Below are 26,065 nucleotides of genomic sequence, written 5' to 3'. Positions count from 1 at the left end.
CCACCATATGCCTCTTATTCACACATACTGCACCCATCACATAACTTTTCTGTGCGTGCATTGCACAGAATTTAGCTACATCAGGTTAATATGCGAAAGGACTAACTTGCCATTTTCCATAATAAGAACATAAGAACATGCCACACTGGGTCAGACCAAGGGTCCATCAAGCCCAGCATCCTGTTTCCAACAGTGGCCAATCCAGGCTATAACAACCTGGCAAGTACCCAAAAACTAAGTCTATTCCATGTTACCATTGCTAATGGCAGTGGCTATTCTCTAAGTGAACTTAAGAGCAGGTAATGGACTTTTCCTCCAAGAACTTATCCAATCCTTTTTTAAACACAGCTATACTAACTGCACTAACCACATCCTCTGGCAACAAATTCCAGAGTTTAATTGTGTGTTGAGTAAAAAAGAACTTTCTCCGATTAGTTTTAAATGTGCCACATGCTAACTTCATGGAGTGCCCCCTAGTCTTTCTATTATCCGAAAGAGTAAATAACCGATTCACATCTACCCATTCTAGACCTCTCATGATTTTAAACATCTCTATCATATCCCCCCTCAGCCGTCTCTTCTCCAAGCTGAAAAGTCCTAACCTCTTTAGTCTTTCCTCATAGGGGAGCTGTTCCATTCCCCTTATCATTTTGGTAGCCCTTTTCTGTACCTTCTCCATCACAATTATATCTTTTTTGAGATGCGGCGACCAGAATTGTACACAGTATTCAAGGTACGGTCTCACCATGGAGCGATACAGAGGCATTATGACATTTTCTGTTTTATTCACCATTCCCTTTCTAATAATTCCCAACATTCTGTTTGCTTTTTTGACTGCCGCAGCACACTGAACCGACAATTTCAATGTGTTATCCACTATGACACCTAGATCTCTTTCTTGGGTTGTAGCACCTAATATGGAACCTAACATCGTGTAATTATAGCATGGGTTATTTTTCCCTATATGCATCACCTTGCACTTATACACATTAAATTTCATCTGCCATTTCGATGCCCAATTTTCCAGTCTTACAAGGTCTTCCTGCAATTTATCACAATCTGCTTGTAATTTAACTACTCTGAACAATTTTGTATCATCTGCAAATTTGATTATCTCACTCGTCGTATTTCTTTCCAGATCATTTATAAATATGTTGAAAATTAAGGGTCCCAATACAGATCCCTGAGGCACTCCACTGGCCACTCCCTTCCACTGAGAAGGGACTAATGTGACTAATAAACACATACACACACACTTACCTCCTCTAATATCTGCTGCCCATTCGGTATCATATCAACAAAGCTCTGAATAACCCGAAACCGTTGCCTAGGTGGCGAACTAGTGTGTTCAGCGTCACTAAGAAAAAAATAGATATAGGGAGCACAAAATGAATATTCGTTTTTTTACTATCTAGTTCAAAAAGTGATGCTTGAGTGGAAAAGGCTGGCAAAAGAAAAGAGAAAAGCCAGTATGGTGAAGGAAGTCTAATCAACACAAGAACAACTAGCTGAAAAAGCTCTTCAAAAAACTGGCGGGCTGACAAGGCCTCCCCCACATGCACCTCCCCACCGTGACTGTCCTCTGGCCCATGCAGACCATTTGGCACCCAAATGAATGTCATTTACTCACGTAGGCCTTTGAAAATCAGCCCCAGTAGGTAGTAACAAGTGCCAAGGCACATCAAGCCCAGAATCCCAACACTGGCCAATCCGGGATATTTGGAAGTATTTGGCAGAACATAATGGGGTGATTAATTCCCTGTCGCTCACTCCCAGAAGTAAGAGGTTTTGATCCATAGCTTGATAACTGTTAATGGACCTGTCCTCTCTAAACTATTTACTAATAGTCTTGACCACATCCTCTCACTTAATTGCTGTGACTGAAAAAATACTTTCTTAAAATAGTTTTAAATATGCTATCAGCTAGTTTCATGCATTGTACCCCTAGTCCAAAGGTTTGATTTAATTTTGGATTTCTATTCTTTCATGGCCAGTCAGACATTTCAAAGTGTATCACAATTAAAAATGAGAAGTAACGAGGTTCCATTCTGGATCACTATAAGATAGTACGTAGTGAAAATCGAAGGCTTGGCATACACTGTCTCTAATAATAATTCCTAATCAGAATAATTGCTAGGACATTTTATACAGCACCCTTAGAAGTGTGCAGAAATTTGTTTGCTTAACACAGAGGGTGGCAACTTCAGTCCTCAAGTGCCGCAAACAGCACGCGAGGATTGGGCGGTTGTGATATCCACAATGAATATGCATGAAATATATTTGCATACAATTAATGCCATGCATGCAGATCTCTCTCATGCATATTCACCGCGGATGTCCTGAACACGTGTCCTGTCTGCGGCACTTGAGGACCACCGTTGCTTATCCCTGGTCTAACATGAAGTTGTCTGTTAACCTGTGGCCCATTGGCTCTTTTAGCCAGAGAGTTAGGTCTTCAGTTGACGATGAAAAGCCAGGCAGCCATTAGTGGCTCTCAAGGGGGGGTAAAGGGCTGGGAGAAGTGAGTTTCACAATTCTGGGACTGCACTCTTGAAAGTTCTGGCTCGTGTTTTTTTTTTCAGCCGAACAGTTTTGAGGGGTGTTGTGATCAGATGTTTTTGGATTGAGCACAGGTTGTGCCCTTTTACCTTCATCGGATTAATAGGACGGATGCCTTTCATTGCTTCAAACTGAATGCGTCGAGAGGTCAGAAGCCAGCGCAGAGAAATCAGGAGGGGAGAAGCCCATTGCCGTTTTCTGCTGCTGGTGATGGCTCTGGGAGCAGTGTTTTATAGTGACTATTGTTTGGCCGTTTTCCTTTAAGCACCCCATGTAGATGTCACTGCAGTAGTTTAGGTGGGGGAATACTACTGATTGCATGATTGTTGTAGGAAGGGATGCAGTTATTTTACTATACAGAGATGCCAAAACGCTTTGTTACTGCTATTTGCCTCTCCCTAGTGATGGCAGAGTCAGGAATGATTCCTAGGCTTTTGACCTCATGCTGTGGGTGTCTTTTGTGGCTATGGAAGTTGCTTTCTCATAGGATCTCTTTCTTTCCTTGTTTAACTGAAGTTGCTTGGTAGTCATTCTGTTTGTTATTGCCTTGAGGTATCAGTTGAGGAGCATTATCCCATGTGGCCTGCCGTGGAAGGAAGATCCCTGTGTCCCTGGATAGATGTAGACTTTAGAGGCTGAAAGTTTCCACTGATGATAGCAAGGAGTTGGAGCTATACTCTGAAGAGGATAGGGAACAGTGGAGAGTATAGGGTATGCCTCCGTACAGGGGCCACGTTTCAGAAGATGCCGTGCCCCAGGCTATTATCTAGAATTTGTTGATGAGTTAAACCAGTTTTGGTAGCTGTCCCCCCCTCCCACTCACTGCCTCCAATGCCTAAATTTGACTATCTGGTCACCAAAGTTTGGTAGCTATGTCAAAAGCAGCTGAGATTGAGAAAAATCAGCAGGCTTGCTCCCCCCTGGACCCATTAGTAATCTCATTCCCTCAATGAGAGTGATGAGAACATGGCCCTATTTCAAACTATACTGTTACCATCCAGTCACCACCGTGCACTAGTGTGGTATGGGGGAACTCAGGTGTGCCGGCAAATTTGCAGCCAACCGGCACAGAAGGGATGTGGGCAGGCCATAGCTATCACTGGCAACAACAGAGTCATCCCCTCTCTCGTTTCCCTGCACTATTTCTTCCCGCTGGAAGGAGGAGTCCGCATGCAAGTAGCATGTCTTACCTACTGCCACCTGCTACTCTGCCAGCTTTCCCTCTGAAGTCCGAATTGTGCTGGGCAGGTGGGTTTCGCAAGACCAAGGGGCCTCTCGTAGTTCCATTTCAACAGGGAAGCCAACAGAGGAGGGGGAGGCAGCAGTAGCAGGTAAGAGGCACTGCTTGCTCAATTGCTGCTGCCCACTGGAGGTGATTTCAGGTGGGAAAGAAGACAGATAAAACCAGAGGAGGATTGTGTGTAGGATGGGAAGAGGGAAGGGAGGTCATGATGCTAAGAGGTGAGGGCAGAGGGAAGGGAAGGTGATGATAGTGTGGGAGAAAACAAAAGAAGGTGATGATGCTAGGGGAGTGGCTTGGAAGGAAGGTGATGGTGCCAGGGAAGTGGTTGGAAAGGTGATGACACCAGAGAGCTGTGAGTGAAGGGGGAAGGAAAGGAGATGAGAGTACCATGATGAAGTGAACCCAGTGCCGGCTGTGCCATGGCATGAAAAAGGTTGGGAACCATTACCCTTATACTAAATAAATAATCCCTATAACTTGTTCCAGCTCCATTCATGATCTTATAAACCTCCATCATATCCCCTCTCATTCACCTCTTCTCAAAACTGAAGAGCCCTAAACTGATTAGCCTTTCTTCATAGGGAAATCATTCAACCCCCTTTATCATTTTCGTTGCCCATCTCTGCACCTTTTCTGCTATATTTTATTTTGAGATGCGGTGACCAGAAATGCACACAGTAATCAAAGTGCAGTCACATCCTAGATTGATATAGAGATATTATGATAATCTCCGTTTTATTCTGTTTGCTTTTTTTTTTGCCAATGTCTCACTCAAAGCTGAGGATTTCAATGTATGGTCCACAAGGACTCCAAGATCCTTTGCCTGGGTGATGACTCCTAATGTGGTACCCAACTTTGTGTATTTAAAACTGGGGTTATTTTTCCCAATGTGCATCACTTTGCATCTGTTCACCTTAAATTTCGTCTGTTATTTAAATGTCCAATTCTCCAGTCTTGCAAGATCCTTCTGTAGTTCCTTAGTCTGTTTGTGGACATTACGGGATAGATTTTATAAGAAGCGCGCGGGTGTAGTTTTGTTCGCACAACCCTGCGCAAACAAGAGTACGCCGGATTTTAATAGATACGCGCGTAGCCGCGCGTATCTTTTAAAATCCGGGGTTGGAGCGCGCAGGGGGGTGAACATTTGTGCACCTTGCGCGCGCCGAGCCCTGCACGCGCTGCCCCTTCCCTCCGAAGCCACTTCGAAATCAGAGTGGCCTCAGAGGGAATTTTTTTTTTGTTCCCCCTACCTAACCCACCCCCCAGCCCTAACTAAATTGCACCCCCACCTTTATTTTAAAAGTTATGCCTGCCTGAAATAGGTGTAACTCGCACACGCGGACCGGCTGCTGGCGCGCCATTACCCGGCCTGGGAGCAGTTTTGGAAGCCTCAGCCACGCCCCCAGAATGCCCCGGGGCCAGCACCACGCCCCAACATGCCCCCGACATGCCCCCAAGCAAAGCCCCGGGACTTACGTGCACGTACCCCTTTGAAAATCTGCCCCTAAGGGCGTGATTTTTGAAAACAATTATGTGCATATAAAAAACCCAGTTCAAATATAGCCACTTACGTAGCAATTTACTGCCTAGCAACCCAATTCCCCATCTCCCCAACCTAGTGAAACCTGTTGGCCAATCACCTTTCATGCCTCCACCCCAAAAATATTTAGAAATTGTTGCAGGTCTATAGGCCCGAAGTGCTTCCCTCCCCTCCCCAAAATTGTCCAAATATTAGCAACCCTAACCCTTCTGTCCCACCCAGAACCAACTAAACCCATTACCATAGCCAAGAGCTCAAAACAATCATCAGTCCAATTCGGAACACTCCCAAATCCGCAGCACACTTATCCAGATACATTTTTATCTGGATAAAATTTATCTTGGTAAGTGCAAATGATATTCAAAAGTCGGAATTTATTTGGATAACTTAAGGGTTATTCAGATAAATGCTTTTGAATATCACCCTCCTTCTGTTTAACTTCCAGCTCGCAGCATCCTGGGAACTGAAGGTCTATATCTGGCAACATGAAGCACAGGACTACAAAACCCAGAATGCTTTGGAAAGAAAGCTTAAAAAATGAGAACTAATGTTCCTGGTGGCTTGGAACAAGATGGCATATCCAGGGTGTTATTGGTTCTTTGAACAGATGTCAGTTTAATATATTGAGGAGAACATCCATAAGAGGGAGATATTTTAACAGGAGTATCAAGCAGGTGGATAATTTTAGCTCACTGAAAATGCACTTGGTTGGATTCAGCCGTTCTACCTGCATAACCCTGAATTTTACCTGCACAGCTTTCTAAGTCTTTCAAAATTTTCCACAGTATGACTGCCCATAAGCAAACGTTTGAAGCTTTTTCAGGATTTTAAATCAGCCTTTCAAAATTAAACTGCAACGTCTAATAAAAACAACCCAGTCTTTCGGCTCACCGGCTTTTGTTTCAGAAATTATTGCCACCTGCAGAGCAAGAAAATAAAAGACTCAAAACGCTGTTCTGTATCTAAGGTCAACAGCTGTACAGTTTATATGCTTCCACCATGGCACAGTTCCTGGTACTGTGAATGCCCATTTTGTTTTATTTTTTTTTTAAGAATCATGCAACAAAGTCCCTGATACTTCACATCTCAGCCTTTTCACAAAGTTCTTTCAGAGCTGTGCCAAAGAGATTATATGGACATTCCATGCTATTGTACGGCCATTGTCATATGCCAAGCACCAAGTATTTCATTAACATTGCACGACAGATTCCATAAGAAGGAACAATATGCCACCTTTATCCCAGATCTGTTCCAAGTGAGCAAGTGGCACCTCCTGCTGGGATACTCACGCTTGCTTCTCCAGAGATCCCTTGCGGCGGCACAGCATGAGGATGCCAAGAATCATGGCTAGGTTGGTCCTGCCAACGCCAGTCTGGCAGCTGAAGAGCAGAGCCGGGGCAGTAGTGCTGGGGTTCGTGTGCAGCAGCAGTTCTGGGCTCTCCTGAGAACAGCAGCAAAGACAAGTCAGCCCAGATGCCCTTCCACACTGAAATGCCTCATTCAGCCAGCAGTGCATCCTATTCACATTTAGAAAGGGGGGCTAGCAAGCCATTGGCAGCTCCATAGCCCCTAACCTTCACCCTGATAAAATAAAAAAAGATATTAGATTTATGGTCTGATATGTAAGGTAGCAGAGGAGGGGTATCTGCACTCAAATACCCCCCAAACTGGACTGAAGCAGAGAAAAAAGCCTCGGGCAGCACTGCAGCAGCACTCAGTGGTCAGGTTTGCTCTCCTGAGATGCGTGACCGCACACTTTGAGGGAGAACCTGTTTGCTCGGGCCTGGGCCACGTACCAGAGAGGGGCCTGCTGTGGCAGTATCCTCCTGAGAGATTTCTGTCAGGTTCTGCCTCGCAAGCAGTATGGACCACTAGAGGCAAGAGAAGAGACTGGCCCGGTAAGATTTCCTGTGCCAGTTATGAGCTGGATGTCAAGAGGTGCGGCGACCTCAACACGGCGATCAAGCAAACCTAAGGAGAAATCCTGCAGACCTAGAAAACCATGGGAATTAGTCATGAATACTGGCAGCCTGCCAGCATACGAATCCCTGAGAGTTGTACAAGCCCTGAGCACAGAACTGAGATATTAAAGCCAAGGTAAAGAAGGCAGACCAGACCCCGGAGAGAGTGGAAAAGGAGCCTTACTATAGTGCCTATGCCCTAGACAGGTATTTAAACCCCTATGGGAGGGCCACCTACTAACTCGGGGTGGGGATTAGGTATGAGCGTCGGGGGTTGGGGGCCACTTTCGCATTCCACATGAGACCTACGGAAAGAACAGTGGTCTCTAGTGAAGATTTGCTGGCCGTCGGAGTGAGGAAACTCACTCCAAGAGGAGATTTGGGCTACGTTCTCTCCACCTAGCTTGATGGCAACAACAAGCTAGGTGGAGAGAACGTAGCCCAAATCTCCTCTTGGAGTGAGTTTCCTCACTCCGACGGCCAGCAAATCTTCACTAGAGACCACTGTTCTTTCCGTAGGTCTCATGTGGAATGCGAAAGTGGCCCCCAACCCCCGACGCTCATACCTAATCCCCACCCCGAGTTAGTAGGTGGCCCTCCCATAGTGGTTTAAATACCTGTCTAGGGCATAGGCACTATAGTAAGTCTCTCTCTCTCTCTCTCACTGCGATGAAACACCCAAAGAATCATCGCACACTGGGCAAACATCGTGAATTGCGCTACTGTTTTCGTGAATGGCGAAAACATCGCCGCACGCGATGTTTTCCCACTGCACGAAAGAAGCCTCATTTGCATTGGTAACGCCCCCTAATGCGTTACCAATGCGATATTGGAAAATGAGGCCCATAGTGACAGACACACAGCCGTGCGCCAAAGCATGGACTCCCCTGGTCAAACTGTATGTTTCAGGGAATCTCTAATGGGCCGATATAGTACAGTGCGCTCTGACGGAGCGCACTGTTAACCCACCATTGGACGCACATTTTCGACGTGCTAGCATTACCCCTTATTCAGTAAAGGGCCGAAAACGCGCGTCCAACCCCCCCGAACCTAATAGCACCCGCAACATGCAAATGCATGCTCATGGCCCTATTAGGTATTCCCGCGCAATTCAGAAAACAAAATGTGCAGCCAAGCTGCACATTTTACTTTCAGAAATTAGCGCCTACCCAAAGGTAGGCGCTAATTTCTTCGGGCACCGGGAAATTGCACAGAAAAGCAGTAAAAACTGCTTTTCCGTGCACCCTCCGACTTAATATCATGGCGATATTAAGTTGGAGGTCCCGAAAGTTTCCAAAAGTAAAAAAAATAAAAAATAAAAAAAATATTTGAAGTCGGCCCGAGGCTGTCGAGTCGAAAACCGGATGCTCAATTTTGCTGGCGTCCGGTTTCCAAGCCCGTGGCTGTCAGTGGGCTCGAGAACCGACGCCGGCAAAATTGAGCGTCGGCTGTGAAACCCGCTGACAGCCGCCGCTCCTTTTGCCTGTTTTTACCGCCGGGCCTCATTTGAATAGTGAATCGCTTGCACAGGAGAGTGGCCTGTGTGCGTGCCGGGGAAGCAGGCAAGTGAACAGAAGATGACACAACCTCCACTTGGCCCAACAAAATAACCACCTTCCCCTTTAATCACTGAGGCCCACTCCTCGCCGACATCCAATCTATTTATTTAGGGGGCAGCTGTCACAATGTTCACACTGGGACAAAGACCACATATGCTTGGCACCAATTTCCAACGTTTCGCTTTGAGATTTGCTGTGGGCACAAAGGGCGCACGGTCATGCCCACTTCTTTTTGTGCGTTGCGGATTCTGCTGGAAAAGCAGGCATGAAGATTTGAAAATGCCATCTGCATGCATGTTTTTCCTCTTCCCCCCCCCCCCCCCCACCAAAAATAAAAACTACAGGAGCCAGAGAAAAACGACTTCGCTCAGGGCGGCTAACAGGCCAGGGCTCTTTTCAGATGGCCAATTAATGCGAGGACTTTGCTCTAAAAATGAGATCGCCACCCGTGGTAATTTTCAATAGCCCACCCCCACCCCCAGATTTTTAAAGCAGACTCATGCGCACGTGGACGCTTTGAAAATCTTTGGGTACTGCCGACACACCTACAGACACACGCGCTGGAAGGACGCACTTGTTCCTGAACAGGTGCATCTCCCTGTGTGTGCCTTTATATGCAGACACGCGGAAATCACAAGCTTGTAGAAAGACGTCCCCCACCCCCACCCCTCCTCCACCCTGCAATGCCTCTTGTTCCGTGTGTACGTTTCTCCAGACTCCCCCCCTGGCTGGATGCATGTAAACTGTTTTGAAAGTTACCCTCCCCAATGTCTTCCTGGCAGTATGTGCTTAACAGTTTTGCCGGCTATTTGTGAGCGGAAGCAAATCCAGACTCTAAATTTGTGCATAGATTATCTGGTTTTATGTGTGACACTTACCCTGAGAAAACTAACAAAGGCATCGAACTGCTGCTCCAAGGGGGCTCCATCCATAGGCAACGGCAGCCGATGGTACCTGCCGCAGGGGAAAGAAGCGACAGCTATCAGGCACTGCAGTACGGAAACACCGTCGACATTTACCCAGGGCAGAGCTGTGAAGAGACCCAGTTCAAGGAAGGAGACTTTTAACCAGTCTCGGTTTTGAACTTTGTAGTCCCTGCTTCTAACTTTTGAAAAATCAGTACTACGGATATCCAAATGCACAGAGATGCAGGGTGCAGGGCACAGGAGCGATGTTATTGCACGGACTCTCTCAGGAGCCTCAGTGGACCTGAAACTGTATTTCACCAGTGAGTCCACTAAAGGACTGGGATTTGTTTTAGCTTTATGGTTTGAAATCCACACATGTACTTCAGTGGGGATTCTGGTGTTTTTTGTGATGTTTTGTTTTTCTGGACACAGCAGATTCCTCCTGCAACTTTGGCCTTCCAGTTCAAAGAGAACCGGCCTGCCACTGCAACTACTCAGGGGTTTCTCCCCTTTTCTCCATCCCTCTCCCAACTCTCAAGCCAAGTCCTCAGCAGGAGCCAAGCACCATGGCTCCTTCCTATAATCCTGCAATCGTGATCACCAATCTGGCCACTAGGTGTCATCATTGCACAATGAATGTTAACCCCTCCCAGGGGCAGCGAACGCTGCCTCCATAGCACCCCGAACCCCGGCCAGCTAGGGGACAGAAAACCAGATCTGGGAATCGAACCCAGGTCCAGGCAACACTGCTATCAAGCCATCAGGCCAGCCTTTGGTTATTGGAGATTTTTTTTTAGAGTTTTGGTTTTTTTTGCACAAAAGTCACTAAACAAAAATACACCATACAGGAACTAAGATTCAGAGAAAAAGGAGGAAAAACCCCCCACCATATCCTAAAGAATGTAGTGAATGATGGAACTTCAAAAATTCAGATCCATGAACAAGTTAAAAAAAAAAAAAAAAAAAAAAAGGACTACGAATTCTGCTGGTAATCCGCTTTACATTTGCAAGGGTATTTCTAAAAGAAAAGCTCACCCAAGGCAAGGGCCTGTGGCCATAAAGACAAAAATTCTAGCGATGCATTTTGTCTCTTTCCGATCACATCTGGAAAGATTCTTATTGTCTGACCGGGAAATTTCTGATCTTTTCTAGCAAAAAAAAATAGCTTCAGAGATACAGACAGCGTGGCCTTTCTACAGACTCTGGGAGGAGGCTGAAAGAGGCTTTACCTAAAGAACACTCCAAATTCACTACTCAGAGCTGTTTGAAATGTATCAAGCCCAGGTCAGTCTTTTCTCTTAAAAGGTACACAATAAGCAGAAATTCATGGAGGTACTGATGCCAGAGGTACTTCTAAAGTTCTCCTTTAAACACTAAAATGGGTGAAACCCAGCAATATTATATACTCTTGGGAAATTAAGCAGAAAAAAATGTCTACATTTCAGCCTATTTTCTGAATTTTGCAAGATTACGGTATCCATGAGGCATAAGTATGCTGAACCAAAGTAATCTTTCCACTGAATGCATCATTTCACAGCAGGTATCCAATAGAGACCCCTGACCCTCAAAGTCCTTAAGAATCTGAGAAAGTTCTGACATAGAGGTATCTTTCTGTATCGTTCTGGCTGATACAAGAACTGAATTCTCGCCCAGAGTTGCAGACTCTCCAGTAATCAGCCTCAAGCCAAGCTGCACCACCTGTGCTGCAGGCCACCAAGGCTCACCCCCTCCCCTCAGGATGGCTTTAGGGCTCCTCAGAACAGTTGCCCGAACAAAGCCAAACTGAGCAGAAGACTTCAGGCCGCAGGAAGCTAAAATCAGAAGCAGAAGCGTGGCTTGCAAAAGCCAGGAAGGGTCCACCACCTTCTCTGCTACCGCTAGGCTGAGCCCTTCAAGTTCGCCTGCTGTTGTCAGCAACCCGGAAGTGGTCTCACATACTACCTTCCTCCTGAGCACCACAAAGGTCCTCAGCCCTGGTGAGTGCAGCTGACGCATCCTCTCAAAGTGCAGCCATCTTGCTTGGTTTATTGTTTATTCTTATTTTAACTATTACAGCACTTTTAGGTTTCATCTGAATATTTTATGTTACAAACAACTCAATAAACTGTCTCTAATGTACCAAATGTTAATTTTAAACAGGTATAACAGTTTCTTCCATCCTGTTTTTGACCGTCCGACACATTGAATAAAAACATGCCAGACAGTCAAAAGTAGAGGGAGTGGATATCATTGGGTGCGGTTGCCCTTCCTGCAACGCACTATTGCTTTCTAATAACCACTGCATTTTTTTTTTGCTCTGCGTCTAATCGTCACACAAGTTTGCCACGGGTATCTAGGGCAAGATTTCTGTGTATTGCTTAATTCGTAGAGCACGGGCCGTGCCATTCCAAGCTTTGCTAGCAAATTCTGCGATCACGGTTGCCAGAAGAATATTCATAACTAAAATTCCAACAAAATGCAAGTTTCCAAATACACATCCCAAATAGCCCATAGCAAACTCTCTCCATAGCCTCACGTATGAGTGCCGTGAGTTTCTTGATTTCCTCCACCGGACCACAGATTTGAAGATGATGCGCATGGACTCTTCCAGTTCCCAGCTGACTGCTGCTGTTGATGTCACCTCAGAATGGCGAACAAAAGATTTCAAAGATCTGAAGAGCTGGTACAGTCTTCAGTCCAGCCCTCCCCTTCTCCTGCCCCTGATTCCCGGAAGAATAACCTGGAAACCAGAAGCCTGCAAAATTCATCCTTTAACCACAGGTCAGGTTTACAGCCCATCTCCCTCCGCCTCACCCCAGCGATTGCTGGATTAGATCAGGAGGAGAAGCCTTTACTTTATGGGGGACACCTGGGTAGTTGCAGAGTAGGCGGTTCCTTTTGCCACATCTACTTTGTAGCTAATTTTCAAACAGGAAAACTATGTGGGGGAAAATCAGTGAGCGGAATGTGCGTGCTATCTGTGCAGGCTCGTAAACTTTTGAAATTGTGAAAAACACTTGCTGTTTTTCTCCCCCAATCTAACACTCCCCCCCCCCCGGGGAACACCTCTTCATTAACCCGGGCTAAAAGTGCATGAGCGATGAAAGCAGGCGTGGGATTTTAACCGGGCAGAGAAGGGCAATCTGCCGCCGAGACAGGTAATTGTCCCTCGACAGCAGGAACAGAAGTAGGCAGAAACGTTTCTGCCCCTTCACAGCTGACCCCCGTCTCCTAATTGCTTTCTGCATGCCACGCGTCCTGCTTGCAGCGAACAGAAAACCAGTCCCTGTACTGAACCCATCTCCGGGATGATCTCTGTAGAAGCAGGCACGGCTGAGAATAGTGAGACGGCCCATCTCTGCAGTATCGCCAGGAAAAGGAGATAAGCTGTGGAGGGGGGGGGGGGGGGGGGGGGGGAGGGGGCTGGCGTAAGCCCGCCTGCCTGACCGTACCTGTATGCAGGAAGTAAGAAGACCGGTCTGTTGTACACCTCCTCGGTAACCTGGATATCCTCCTCGCAGTGAATCTGAATAGCGTGAGGTTCATCTTTAAAATGTTCAATGTCATTATAGACATAATAACTGCTGTCACACAGCTGGGCAAAGTCATGCAGCTAAGGAAAGGGAAAAAAAAAATAATCACAGAAACTTATTTACAACCTCCCCTCCTGCCCCAAGTGCTCGGCAAGATCTCGTAGCTCTGGGTAACCCATATCTACGCTCTTACAGTGCACATACAAAGCGGATTTATGAAAGACCCGCCACACAGCTCTATGCGGGGGTCTCTCAAACGCAGACTCCTCCTCCACTGAGCTCCTTCCTTCCCACCACCACAAGGCACTAACTGTTGTACTTAATTTTTGCACTGATAACAATATTGCCCTAGCTAATCTCTAACTGGGACACAGCCAGACACTTCCCACAGGAACCAGCAACCTCCCTTTGCTTTCTCCTTTTGGGCAGCTTCTCTACCGGAGCCAGGCCCGACCCCTCCACCAGCTGCTGACTCTATGCTGGAGCACTTCCACCCCTCCCCCCACCCGCCAGAACCTCCCAAAACCCATGTTCTACCGATACCATCTCCACCCCTATCAGCCTCTCCAGCGGGGTCTTCCCTCTGCTCCTTCCGTGCCTCACCTCCTTCCGGATGGCAAGCTCCATATTCTGCACACAGCTGCCCTTGCCCAAGCTGTGCAAGTTCTCGTGTAGGTTCTCCTTCCTTCTGGGGGTGTACGGTACAAAGTCGTTCTCAAGGCGCAGAAACACGACTGGCTCCTCCCGCACACAGAAGAAGAGGCACTCCTGCAGCAAGACAATGCGCTGAGTCCAGGGATGGAAGTGAGGACAAACGTAGGGGTAGTCTCCAGGTCCCCCATTCCCTCTCTCTCTCTATCCTCTTTTGCTCTCTTTCTTACTTATTTTCATCTTTCTTTCTTCCTCTCTTCCCTACCTTGGCCTCTCCAACCCCGCTCCTTCCCCCTCTACCTTCCTCTTTTCCCTCAGTGCCCCTTGTGTGCCTTCAAATCCCCCCACAGACAGTTTGTTTGGATTGCTGATTTCAGGGAGAACAGTGCAAGGAAGAAAAGAAAATCTACACCCCCACCCTCCACACCTTTGAATGTTAGGCCACAATTATTCTGTACATAAATGTTAAATATTAAAATTGATCACAAAACAAAGGAGAGAGGAGACTAAACTCACTCAATACATCTAACCTACAATTTTTCAAAAGATTTTTGTGCAACAATTAGTTACCCAACACATGACAATATCATAAAGATTATTGCTCAAATAGTATAATCTGCAGCCTCTCGCCACGCAATGGGCCACAGGCTGTTATCAGCTTACAGAGCTTCCTTTTTATAATCATTTATTGTCATTTGTCCACCCACCAATTACCTTTATTCAAACCAATTCCATAACCATATAAATTTTTAAATTTTTAAATATTCAACCTTTCTTAGAACTAAACGTTCTTTAAATATCAAATACAAAAAATAGAACACTTAGCCGTAAATGTTTTCAATCAAGCAGCTACAGTGCATTGCTGTTAAATTTAACCATCCCAACATGAATCATGTTTCAACTGAAGTATCAGTCTTCTTCAGGGGAATTGTAAACTCTCAATTCGGGCCAATATATTCCGTGTACCCCGGACCAAACTTAAAGGTCTCTCTAGGGATTCAAAAATGGCGCTTCAGCGTCTCATCGACGGTTAGATGTATTGAGTGAATTTAGTCTCCTCTCTCCTTTGTTTTGTGATTAATTTAGGAGAGGTAGTTGCTTCATCATTGTTTGATTATCCAAATATTAAAATTGTACATATGGAGTACATTTTCAAAGACTTGGGCAACTTTTACACAGGTAAAAAAAAAAAGTGTAAACCCACCTAAATCACCCGAGTAAGCAGATGCTCAGCCAGCAGAAATTACAGGCTTTGGCCCACCTTGATAAAACGAGACGTCCTGGGGGCGTGCTTGGAATTTTTCTGAACGTCTGCGCCCAATAGATATTGCCACTAATGTATGGGCTCTTACTCCCTCGTTTGGCGCCCAGTAAAGGCCTGCGCGTACCTATGACCACCCGACAAGCTGAGATGCAAACATATCGGACTGTGGGCTGAGAAGTATGCGACTGCATGGCCTGTCAGGAGCCCTCTTTTAAAAAAAAAAAAGCTTATCCCATGATATAACATTTCAGAAGGCCTTAGCTTGCAAATTTCAAGAGTTACATTCAGAAGGCTCCTTCTCAACCTTTGTGCAAGTCCCTCTGCTTCGATCTCCTCTATCCTTTTCCTGCCGCAATCTAACCCCAAAATTCATAGATGACACATTCATCCATCACCGGGACACGATGGCTGAAACTTATGTATATTATGAAAAGCAAGTTTAATATTTCAAAGCATAGAGGCAATTTCCAAAGCTACATTTCAGTGCAAAGCCCTTGAGTACTTTTGCCCCCAGACTTTGCACCAATTCTCCAATGGGAAGCATAAGCCCACTTTCCCTTTCAACCATCCATCGTTTCAGGTGCTTTTGGGGGTGAGGCAATCTTCAAAAACCCCTTTTTGAAAATTGTCCTTCCCCCGGTTCCAATTATGTGTTTTTACAGGACTGTTTAGGATGGGGTGGCGAGGAGGGTAATGATGATTGTTGCGATTAGCAAAATCTCAGAGTGCCCGAATGTCAATTTGGGGGGGGGGGGGTGTGCAAGACTGAAGATTCGCCTAGTGTGCCCAAAAGCTCTGCACCGGCATTGGGGTAGATGTGATGCCCGAAGGTGGTAGATTTAATACCCCCAGAGCGAAGTTAGTTATTAAAATGTGCCTCTTCTGCCATACCCTGTTCAAAAAGAGGACTTGGTGTGAAATAATTTAGAATAAGGAAACGCAGTTCTTATCTCTTTCCTCCACGAGACTTGGTCTTCCCTGTCGCACACACCTTGTGTCCCTCACTCTGCAACTTCTGCAGCACCTGCTGGAACCCAGCCAGGCCGGGCTGGCCCATTCCAAACACAGGGTGGCCTCCTTTGGCCTGGCGGAAGTTCGGAGCGCCACAGCTGCCTGTAGTGTTCAACACATCCAACCTGCCGTACACGTCACGGACCAGAAAATATTTACCCTGTGGGTAAGACGGTATAAAATGAAGAGTTTAAATACATGGATCCTCAACCAATCTTGTTTGTTGATCTAACAGTATTGTAACCTACTTTAAATGTACTGAAATCCACTTTGAGGCCATTCATGGTAAGAAGCGGAATATCAAATGCCAATAAATAAATAATAATAAATACAAACACTCCTTCAGTATGGTGGAGAGACAGTCCTACATACCTCACATAAGTGTTATGAACGCTCCCTGGTGGTGAGGCAGGGTTAGAACGGCAGTAGAGGAAGGACTGAGGATTGGCTACTACGATGACCTAATTTTGGCAGATTGGTAGATCTGTGTTGCCTTGTCTATAGCATTTGATCGAATCCCAGCCGAGATACACTTCCTATCTTGAGTTTATATTTCTTTTAAAAATCTGATCTCTAAATAATCCAGTGTTTAAAATAGCCCAACCAAAGAAAGTAATGTGACCTATTTTTAAAAAAGCAGTCCGCATTTCCCCCAATTCTTTCTCAGCCACTGAGAGACTCCACTGCAGTGAAAGTGGTGAGTGATGTGAGGAATGAGCAAGAGCCCAGTGAATAAGGCCAATATGTAGAAAAACCAATTCAAACAGGACATCTTTTACTGTTACCTGCACCAGGTAGTGTTCAGGCATGGTGTCCGAGATCTTCCCCACAGAGTAATTGGCCTTATGCAGGTCGTCGTGAATCTGAAACTCCTCCTTGCAATTATACCTAAACGTCAGTAAGGAGATGGAACATTAGTCCTTCCTACAAAGTAAGGGGCCGACTATGCGACAGAGACTTCTCTTTATAAAGTGCTGTACATAATCCAGAGGCTTGAAAATAAGAAAACAGGCAGTTTTACTTGCTAGTAAATAAGAAACATTTTACATGGAAGATGCTAGATAGTTAACTGTTTATTTCCAGCTTAGGTGCAGCACAGTCTGTGGAAGTAAAAAAAAAACAAAAAAACAACATTCTTGGACAGCAATGTAGCTCGACCCTGAAGGAAGCAGACCAGCTAGGGGAGGTTAATACATTTTTAGGCCCACTCAATATCTGACCCCCCAGTAAAAGTACAGTGTCAGAAAACTCAGTAACAGATTCCTCTCAACCAGGAGCTCGTGGGCGACCGCAGTTACATTTCATTTTCTATTAACACACTGCCCTCCTCCAAAGAGAACCCAGCAAAAGCAAAATACAACACTCAAATAACTTCAATGTATCAAAAGACAACAACATTAAAACACAAAATACAGTAACTACTCCTTCCCCATCCCCCTCAGAGGGGCAACTAAAACCAATTGCACCCCCCACCACTGATCCCCCCCCCCCCCCAAATACTCCGAGCCGTGCCAGAGGAAACTGCGGAGGCAAAATTTCTCTTTCACGCTACACCTGCAGTTAACATCTTTGCCAGGTGGAAATCGTTCAGTCCGCGCTCGTTTTATTTCAGAAAAGACAATTGTTAATATTTATTTCCCCAAGTCAGTAATCAAAACTCTCTTCTCTCAGTCTTGATGCCACGTCTCTAACATTTCTGCTAGGTTTGACCTATATGGTCTCTTTTTTTTTTTTATTGGCATTTAAGAAGAACCTTAGATACTGGCACAACTTGTAACTCACTGGTGAGTGGAGAGTGGCAACTGGCAGAATGTGCCGTATTGTAGCCCGGGTGCGCTCTCTTTTGTTTGTTTTTATTTTATTTCAAGATTTATTCACCGCCTCTCCTGTTACGCTACACAGTGGTGAACAATGCCAACATAACTATATCATCGACAAAAATCATTGAACACAGAGAGAAAGACAGTCAAAATTGGACCAAATCACAGCTACCAAACTTCTCAACAAAAAGCAAACATAAAACATCAGTGCAGATTATTAATCATAAAATAGTGGATTCCATACACACTTTGAAACAGCAATAATCATTCAAAGCTTTTGACAAAAAGCCAAGCTTTGCACATCATTCTAAAAATAAAAAAAATTAAAAAAAATCAATCTAGCAGATAAAGGTACGCTGTTCCAAAGCAAGGGGCCAGCATAAGAGAAATCTCCATATTTAGCTTCTACCAGTTTGAAACATCGTCTGCTGTGATAAGCGTAAGGTTCATCGTGGTTGGTAGAAATGAAAGGAATTTAACAGACGCAGTGGAGCACACACTTGTGTAAAACTCGGAAAACTAAAAGTAAGATTTCAAAATGTATTCTCTGGGCTCCAGGCAACCAGTAGAGAGCTTTTAGAAGCGGTTGTATATGCTCCCAAGGCCTAGCTCCTGCAATCTGCAGAAGTTTGCATGAGCTGCAGCCTATGTAAATCACATTTTGGTAGCCCATCTAGCAGCAAATTAGAGCAGTCAATCCAAAGGATTACTAAAGTTTGGACTAGACTTCGCGAGTCTTCTGTACGTAAGCAGGGATGTAAGTATTGGATATTCCATAAGTTTTAATAATTATGCTAATATGCTTCTGGAACATTAAGGCTGAATGCAGCCAAACTCCTAAAATCCTAATTTCAGCACTAGGCCGAACAGTGTTATCCCAGTGAAATCTGAGGACAGGCCAGTGACATGTCTCTCATTTAATTTATTTGTGAACAACCAGCATTCAATCTCTTTAAGGGCTCACACGTTTCCCTAAGGCAGGGTTGTTTAATACCTTTATTTTATATTTCAGCAGCAGGACAACATGAGAAAGGAAGTACTCCAAACTGAGACCCTGATTCTTTGCCTAAAACAAGATCTAGTGCTTTTAATGGGGCCCTATGGCAATGAAAATCAGTTTGTAATTCAATTGGTAGGGGACATGACATACGGTAGCTGTGTGAATTCACTTAATATCTCATTGGTTTAGTGGATAGTAATGGCCTTTTTTCTTTTTTACATACTTTAAAGTACTGCAAAGTAAAATATATTAGGCAGCAGGATGCTCTCAAGAGTGGCGGTCACACTGTCTGATGATTCCAATCCCTTTATATATAATTTGCTAGCATCTATGTATTGGTCAATGTGTCAGCCATACTCAAAATCACCTATTTTGAGGAGACAGCTGTTGATGGATTTGGGGTCCTTCGGCACCCATCCAAAACGGGTCCTCGGCAACAGTTACTTATAGAGAAAACTGAGGTTTACAGATTTCACTGATTAACATAATTCCTGCAGTTCTGGGTCACAAACAGCACTCAGTGATTGGCAGTAATGCACACTAAATGCAAACAGAAAGCATTAGATAAAAACAGCACTCGCTATTTGTTTATACTTGTATTCCGCCTTTCTGACACTACACCCAACGCGGATAACAAAACACAGAAAAATCAGACAAAGAATAGAATATAAAATACCGGGGGGGCAAAACTCGGCCTGAGTCGGGCTTAGCGTTGGATGAACAAGTCTCCATAATAAAGGTTCTAGATGGACATTCTTTGGCGTCTAACCCATTTTGCTGCCCTCATGGCTTTTTTAGACAGCCTACCCCTCTTGTTTTGTCGGTCCAACAAGGTAAAAAATACATAAGAATAAAATAGAAAATAATGCATACTCTCTGAAACTTTAAATGCAGTATGTTCCCCTGAAATCTTTTCTCATAACTCCAGCTTAAAACCAAATCTAATAAAAGAGTCAATCACAGGAATACAGTAGGCCTAGCTAGATTTTCAGCTGGTACATACAAGCTATAAATCCTATCTCAAATGGCAGTCCAGAAACCTGGAACTGCACAGTTCAGTCACAAAAAGCTGTTTGACATAGCCAGGTTTTCAATTGGCATCTAAAAGCCAAATAATTTATCTCCAGGCATAAATGTATTCGTAAAGTGTTCCAGAGGCTTGGGGCCATGCAACAAAAACTGTGTTTTCATGTAGTTAATTTAAAAAGCATCTGGCAACATCTGGGATAGGTAAATAGAGGATGTATTCTTGAAAAAAAAAAAACAAACACACACTGAATTTTAAGTGTGAGATAAATATCAATTGGGACAAAAAAGTGTACTGTTTATATATGTGCACTGAGTGGAATTATTAGCTGAACAACAGGGATGTGCATTTGTTTAAAATGGATGTGCATTCCAAAGCGAATGAGGCCATTTTTCATTTCGTTTTGTGAAATCCAAATAAAATTAAAAACCCCTCTGAAATTTTTGGATTTCTCATTTCAGCAAATAGCACACACTACTTGCTGGAAAAAAAAATCCAAATACAACAAACTCACACCACTCCCAAAATGAAATTCAGTCCAAAAAAAAAAAAGGCCAAAAATTAATGAAACAAACCAAATCAAAAATAGGTTGCCTGTTCATCCCTACTGAACAGTAGGAGATCCAATTGAGGAGTCAGAAGCTGCAGCACTAGCATTTTGAATTTCTCGAGCAAACAATGGAGTGCCCAGAAGCTCTGATGTATGCAATATGTCTGAGCTGACTTCAGCAAAGTTCCATTGAGCACTTCTACAAGAACAATACTGAATCAGATATATTGTACACAAAAGAGTTTGAAGAAGTGTCAGAGAAAATGACAGAAAAGAATAAAATGCTAGCACACTGCCAGAAATTTGGACATCTTGCCAGGCACTGCTATTTTGCACCAAAGGGAAACAAGTCCTCAAAAAGCAAAATGGATAAATGTTTTTCAAGCAAAGAAAGGGATAAAAGAAAAAATAATCAGCCAGAGTCATCTAATAAATAAATAAATAAAAACTTCTATTCCCAAGTTCGATCTCCTTGTTATATGTAACTTTTTCACCTCCTCTGATTATTTTACTGTTAAATGATTGATAAGAATGTTTTTTTCCCCCTTGTTACATGTAAACCGATTTGATATGACACCTGTCATGAAGGTCGGTATATAAAAGAATTAAATAAATAAAATAAATAAATAATAATGAGAGCTTCACTGTATCCACCAAAAAGCAATATACATCGCATGTAAAAATTGACAACAAAAATAACTGACAACAAAAAAACGTTTTCTGTAGATTCTAGTGCCTCAAGTTATTTAACTGGAAAACGTGCTTTCCGCGATAGCTACATTGCAGTACAGGACAGATCTGTAACAATGGCAGATGGTATGTCCAAGGAAGCAGTGGGAGTAAGAAGTATTCAATTCAAGCCATGAAAGTCTGCTAGCTGAAAATGTACAATATGTACCTGAACTAGCTGACAATTTCATAGCAGTTTCCAAATTAACAGATGCTGGAATGAAACTGATTTTTGACTAAGATAGCTGCAAAGTAAAAATTGGCAAATAATTTTTTTCGCTGCATGAAGAGACTGTGGTAATTATCAGATGAACATCAAGGCTAAGCCAGTAAGCACTCATGCAAATTAATCTATGTGTGGGAAAATCAAAGGTATTCACTTAAAAATCAACCAACATAAGAGGCTACTGCTGAAGAAATTTCATCTCACAACAGGATGAAAACTTGAGAACTAATGCCAAGAAAAAAGGAACTGAAAGTTATTACATCAATAAGGATATTTAAGTTAAACTTAAGTCCTAAAGATGATGTGGGGCAATATACAAGCAATAGAGTAGCAGTTGGTTAATATCAGAGATATGGAATAGATCATCAAGAAACGTATTCATCAGTAAGGAAAAAGACAATTTTTAGACTATTATTGACTTTAAGCAAGTGAAGAAAATTTAATTGTGTGTCAATTTGATGCGACAACAGTGTATGTTCATGGAGAACTACAAGAAGTCTACATGTAGCAACTTCCAGGGGCTAAGGAAAACGAAAAGATGACAAGAATTTGAAAGTGCAAAAAGGAATATATGGATTAAGACAATCAGGTCGTCCTTGGAACATTACTTTAAACCAAATACGTGACGTCTACTAGAATCAGATCAATGGGCTAGATTTTAAAAGCCCTGCGCGCCGGCGTGCCTATTTTGCATAGTCCGCCTGCGCGCGCAAAGCCCCGGGACGCGCGTAAGTCCCGGGGCTTCGTAAAAGGGGCAGGTCCGGGGGCGGGTCCGAGGCGTGGTGACGGTTCGGAGGCGGGCCGGGAGGGCGGTGCCGGGGGATGCGAGGCGGCACGCGCAAGTTACGCCTGCTTCAAGCAGGCGTAACTTGCCCAACAAAGGTTAGGGGGGGATTTAGGTAGGGCCGGGGGGTGGGTTAGGTACGGGAAGGGAGGGGAAGGTGGGGGGACGCAGAAGGAAAATTCCTTCCGAGGCCGCTGCGATTTCGGGACCTCCGACTTAATATCGCCATGATATTAAGTCGGAGGGTGCACAGAAAAGCAGTTTTTACTGCTTTTCTGTGCACTTTCCCGGTGCCCGAAGAAATTAGCGCCTACCCAAAGGTAGGCGCTAATTTCTGAAAGTAAAATGTGCGGCGTGGCTGCACATTTTACTTACTGAATAGCGCAGGAATACCTAATAGGGCCTTCAACATGCATTTGCATGTTGAGGGCGCTATTAGGTTCGGCGGGTTGGACGCACGTTTTCCGCCCCTTACTGAATAAGGGGTAAGGGAAAACGCGCGTCCAATAAGCATTTACTAAATGCAAAGAGTGTTCACTATGCATAATATTACTGAAAACAGTGTGCACTAAATATAAATAGCACTTACTACTTGCAACTAAATGCCAATGGAATACATTAGAGGCCAAGAGTACTCACTAATTGCAAATAGCATGTACTAGTTTCAAATAGCGTGATTCAAAATTTATTTATAAACATTCGTAACCTACACTATCGTCACTCCTAGGGAGTTGACAAAAATAGCATCCACAAATGCAAACAGTGCTCTCTGAGGGCCTGATTTTCAAAAGCCTTTACAAGCTTCAAAATGGGTTTTAGCTGTGTGTTAATGTAGTTTACCGGTATAAGTGATCTTTTGAAAATTGCTACAATATGCGCCACTGACTTGTCCATAAGATTTACACATGTAAGTGCACTTTATGCAGGTAAATGGTTTTTGAAAATTGCTACAACAGTATTGAAATTTACAAGTGTAAATCCTTTTGAAAATGACCCTCTAATTGCAGATACCATGCACTAAATACATATAGTACTTACTAGCTGCAAACAGCCATCACTAACTGCCAATAGCTTGCACTGAAAACAAGTAGTGGTCACAGCCCCCATTACAGTAAAGTTTGCACTTAGGAAATGCTCGAGTTATTGGCAGAGCATATGAATAAATTACTTTGCACAAAGTTACACCAGCTTCAAGCAGGACATGTCTTTTGTGGGGCAACTAATGCGCATACCTTTTAAAATCAAAGAGTCAGAGTTAGACTCCATCTACAAATGTAAGCAGAGGGACTGAACTGGTCAGTTTCAGTTCCCAGTTATTCATTTTACTTTGGGGGCCCAGGAAAGTCTGTGTCCACCTCTATATTCAAGAGAGGTGGCTATGAAACAATTAGAGTGAAAAGAATGAGGATTATCAATGCCTTGCTTTGTGTGCTACTATATAATCTGTGAGAGGAGCAGCGATGCTGTGTTAGATAGGAGGAAGGAGCCAGCTGTCGTGGTACACATTGGTACCAACAACACAGGAAGGTGCAGGAGAGAGGTTATGGAGGCTAAATTTAGGCTCTTAAGAAGGAAACTGAAATCCAAAACTTCCACAGTTCATTCACAGAAATGTGCCTCGTTGCTCATACAGAACCCCAGAGGCAGGCTGAGCTCCAGTCTCAATGCGTGAATGAGACAATGATCCAGGCAAGAGGGCTTTGGACTTGTTAGGAATTGGCAAGCATTCTGGGTAAGGAGGAACCTGTTCTGCCTTAACCAGGGTGGAATCCAATTGCTGGCTGATAAAATTTATAAAAGAGGAAGAGCAGCTTTTAAACCAAATCATGGGGAGAAACAGATAGTTGCTCAGAAGCATGTGGTTCAGAGGAATATATCTTCAAAGAAGGCTAGTATAATGGATAAGTTAGACTATCCTGAGAGAGAGGCTGTGGCAAAGGTTGAAATAGCCCAGATGAATTTATTTCTTATATTTATGCTGGTGTAATGTGATAGCAGAGATATCATTAAATATCTGAAGCCTCATCTCTTTCCATGAAATAGTGCCCAGACATACCTCTTGTGTTTTCCATGATCTTATCTTTGACTATAAGTCATGTGGACAGGCTATTATATCTCTGGGTCTATTGCGGACCCCCCTCCCCAGGAATGACGGGCCCGGCCTACCTTCATTTCTATGTCCACAGATCCTGGGAATCAAAATTTAGTATTACCCCACAAACGTCTTTCATGCTTTATTTATTTAGGTTTTTACATACCATCATTCCATGTAAGAATCACTAGATCACAACATTGTACAAGGTTAAATATAATGAACAACAGAAAAATTAAAAGGAAGGTATATAAATAAGAAGACAAAGGAAATATTATAGATTTAAGTGGAAAACGTTTAGTTACTGAGTTTGCAAGAAGGCATTGTTGAAGAGCCAGGATTTCAGATCTTGTTTAGATTTCTTGGTGTTGGTAGATAGTCTAAGGTTTTCTGGTAAGGAGTTCCAGAGTATAGAGCCTGCAATTGATATAGCTCTGTCTCTTGTTTGTTTTAGGTGGTAGTTATAGTTGGGATTTCAAGTAAGCCTTTGTTATGAGATCTTAGTGATCATGTAGGAATACGAGGATTACATTTTATTTCTAGCATATTCGTTGCATGATTTTTTTTTTTTTTAGAGAAAGCATAGTTGGTTATTTGATTATATGAAGGTTCTTTCATTAAATTATTTATTGTATCAAATAGAAGTTTTGAGTTAAAGATTATTCCATGAATTAGTTTTACATAGTAAACTATTTTTGATTTATTTGTGAGGGTTCGAAATTGAGAAAGATGAGTTTTGTATCTTTTTAGAGATTCTTCTGAAGGATTTTTCCACCATTGTTTTTCAAGTTTTTAGGTGTTTTTTTGATTCTTTCAGAGTTCATTATATCAGGGCTTTATAAAAAAAAAGTTTTTTGAGTATGTTATGTTTGTTTAAGATTATGGTTTGTATTAGACTAAGTTTGTCGGCTATTTCGTTAAGCATTGAATCCCATGAGTTGAAGGCTTCAGTGCAGGTGGATAAATTTAATTCATTGATTTTTGTTTCTAAAGCATTAGTAAGTGTTTCAGTTTTTATTTTCCTTCTAAACATGTAGGTGGATGTATTTTCAGGGAGGTTCACTATCTGATTTTTGTAAGTAAGTTCAGCATTGATTAGATGATGGTCAGACCAGGGGATTGTTAAATGCTTAGTTTTTATATTATAACTGTTACGGTTTGCGAAAATTAGGTCCATCTCTAGAGATGTGCTGGGAGAACTTGGAGATTCGTTTACACGGAGGTTAAAGGCCCCTAGAATAATTGTTGTCACAGAATTGGGGAATTCCTTAGTGAAGAGTTCGGTTAGAGGTGAGCAGTCTTTAAGGAGAAGACCAGGAGGGCAGTATATTAGTCTGATGTTGATTTGTTTAGATTTTAAAATAGCTACTTCATATGGCGGGTTAATATCAATTTTCTTTAGAGTTAGGTTGAGTTCTTTTTTGCAGATTATTAGTAAGCCCTCACCTTTTCTTTTTTTTCTAGGAATATGGAACAGATTGTATCTCAAAAAAGATAAAGTTGCGATGGAGAAGGTACAAAGAAGGGCAACCAAAATGATAAAGGGGATGGAACAGCTTCCCTATGAGGAAAGGCTGAAGAGGTTAGGGCTGTTCAGCTTGGAGAAGAGACAGCTGAGGGGGGATATGA

The 26,065-nt window shown here is 43.5% G+C and overlaps 1 protein-coding gene across 2 annotated transcripts in view; it reads right to left on the bottom strand.

The window, feature by feature from the left end:
• PALD1 (phosphatase domain containing paladin 1) overlaps positions 1–26,065 on the bottom strand; it is a 453,903-nt gene that overhangs the window by 209,427 nt on the left and 218,411 nt on the right. For both annotated transcript variants that reach the window (XM_029609049.1, XM_029609050.1), the window contains exons 3-9: positions 16,994–17,096; positions 16,189–16,368; positions 13,886–14,050; positions 13,202–13,362; positions 9,741–9,816; positions 6,632–6,783; positions 1,261–1,357 (exon numbers count right to left, since the gene is read on the bottom strand). In XM_029609049.1, coding sequence (XP_029464909.1) covers positions 1,261–1,357; positions 6,632–6,783; positions 9,741–9,816; positions 13,202–13,362; positions 13,886–14,050; positions 16,189–16,368; positions 16,994–17,096 — 934 coding nt within the window. The remainder of the gene's footprint in view (positions 1–1,260; positions 1,358–6,631; positions 6,784–9,740; positions 9,817–13,201; positions 13,363–13,885; positions 14,051–16,188; positions 16,369–16,993; positions 17,097–26,065) is intronic.

The sequence above is a fragment of the Rhinatrema bivittatum genome, chromosome 7 (assembly GCF_901001135.1).
Source record: "Rhinatrema bivittatum chromosome 7, aRhiBiv1.1, whole genome shotgun sequence".
Lineage (NCBI taxonomy): Eukaryota > Metazoa > Chordata > Amphibia > Gymnophiona > Rhinatrematidae > Rhinatrema > Rhinatrema bivittatum.
Note: the sequence above shows the minus strand (reverse complement) of the source record. Positions and strands in the feature narration are given on the sequence as shown.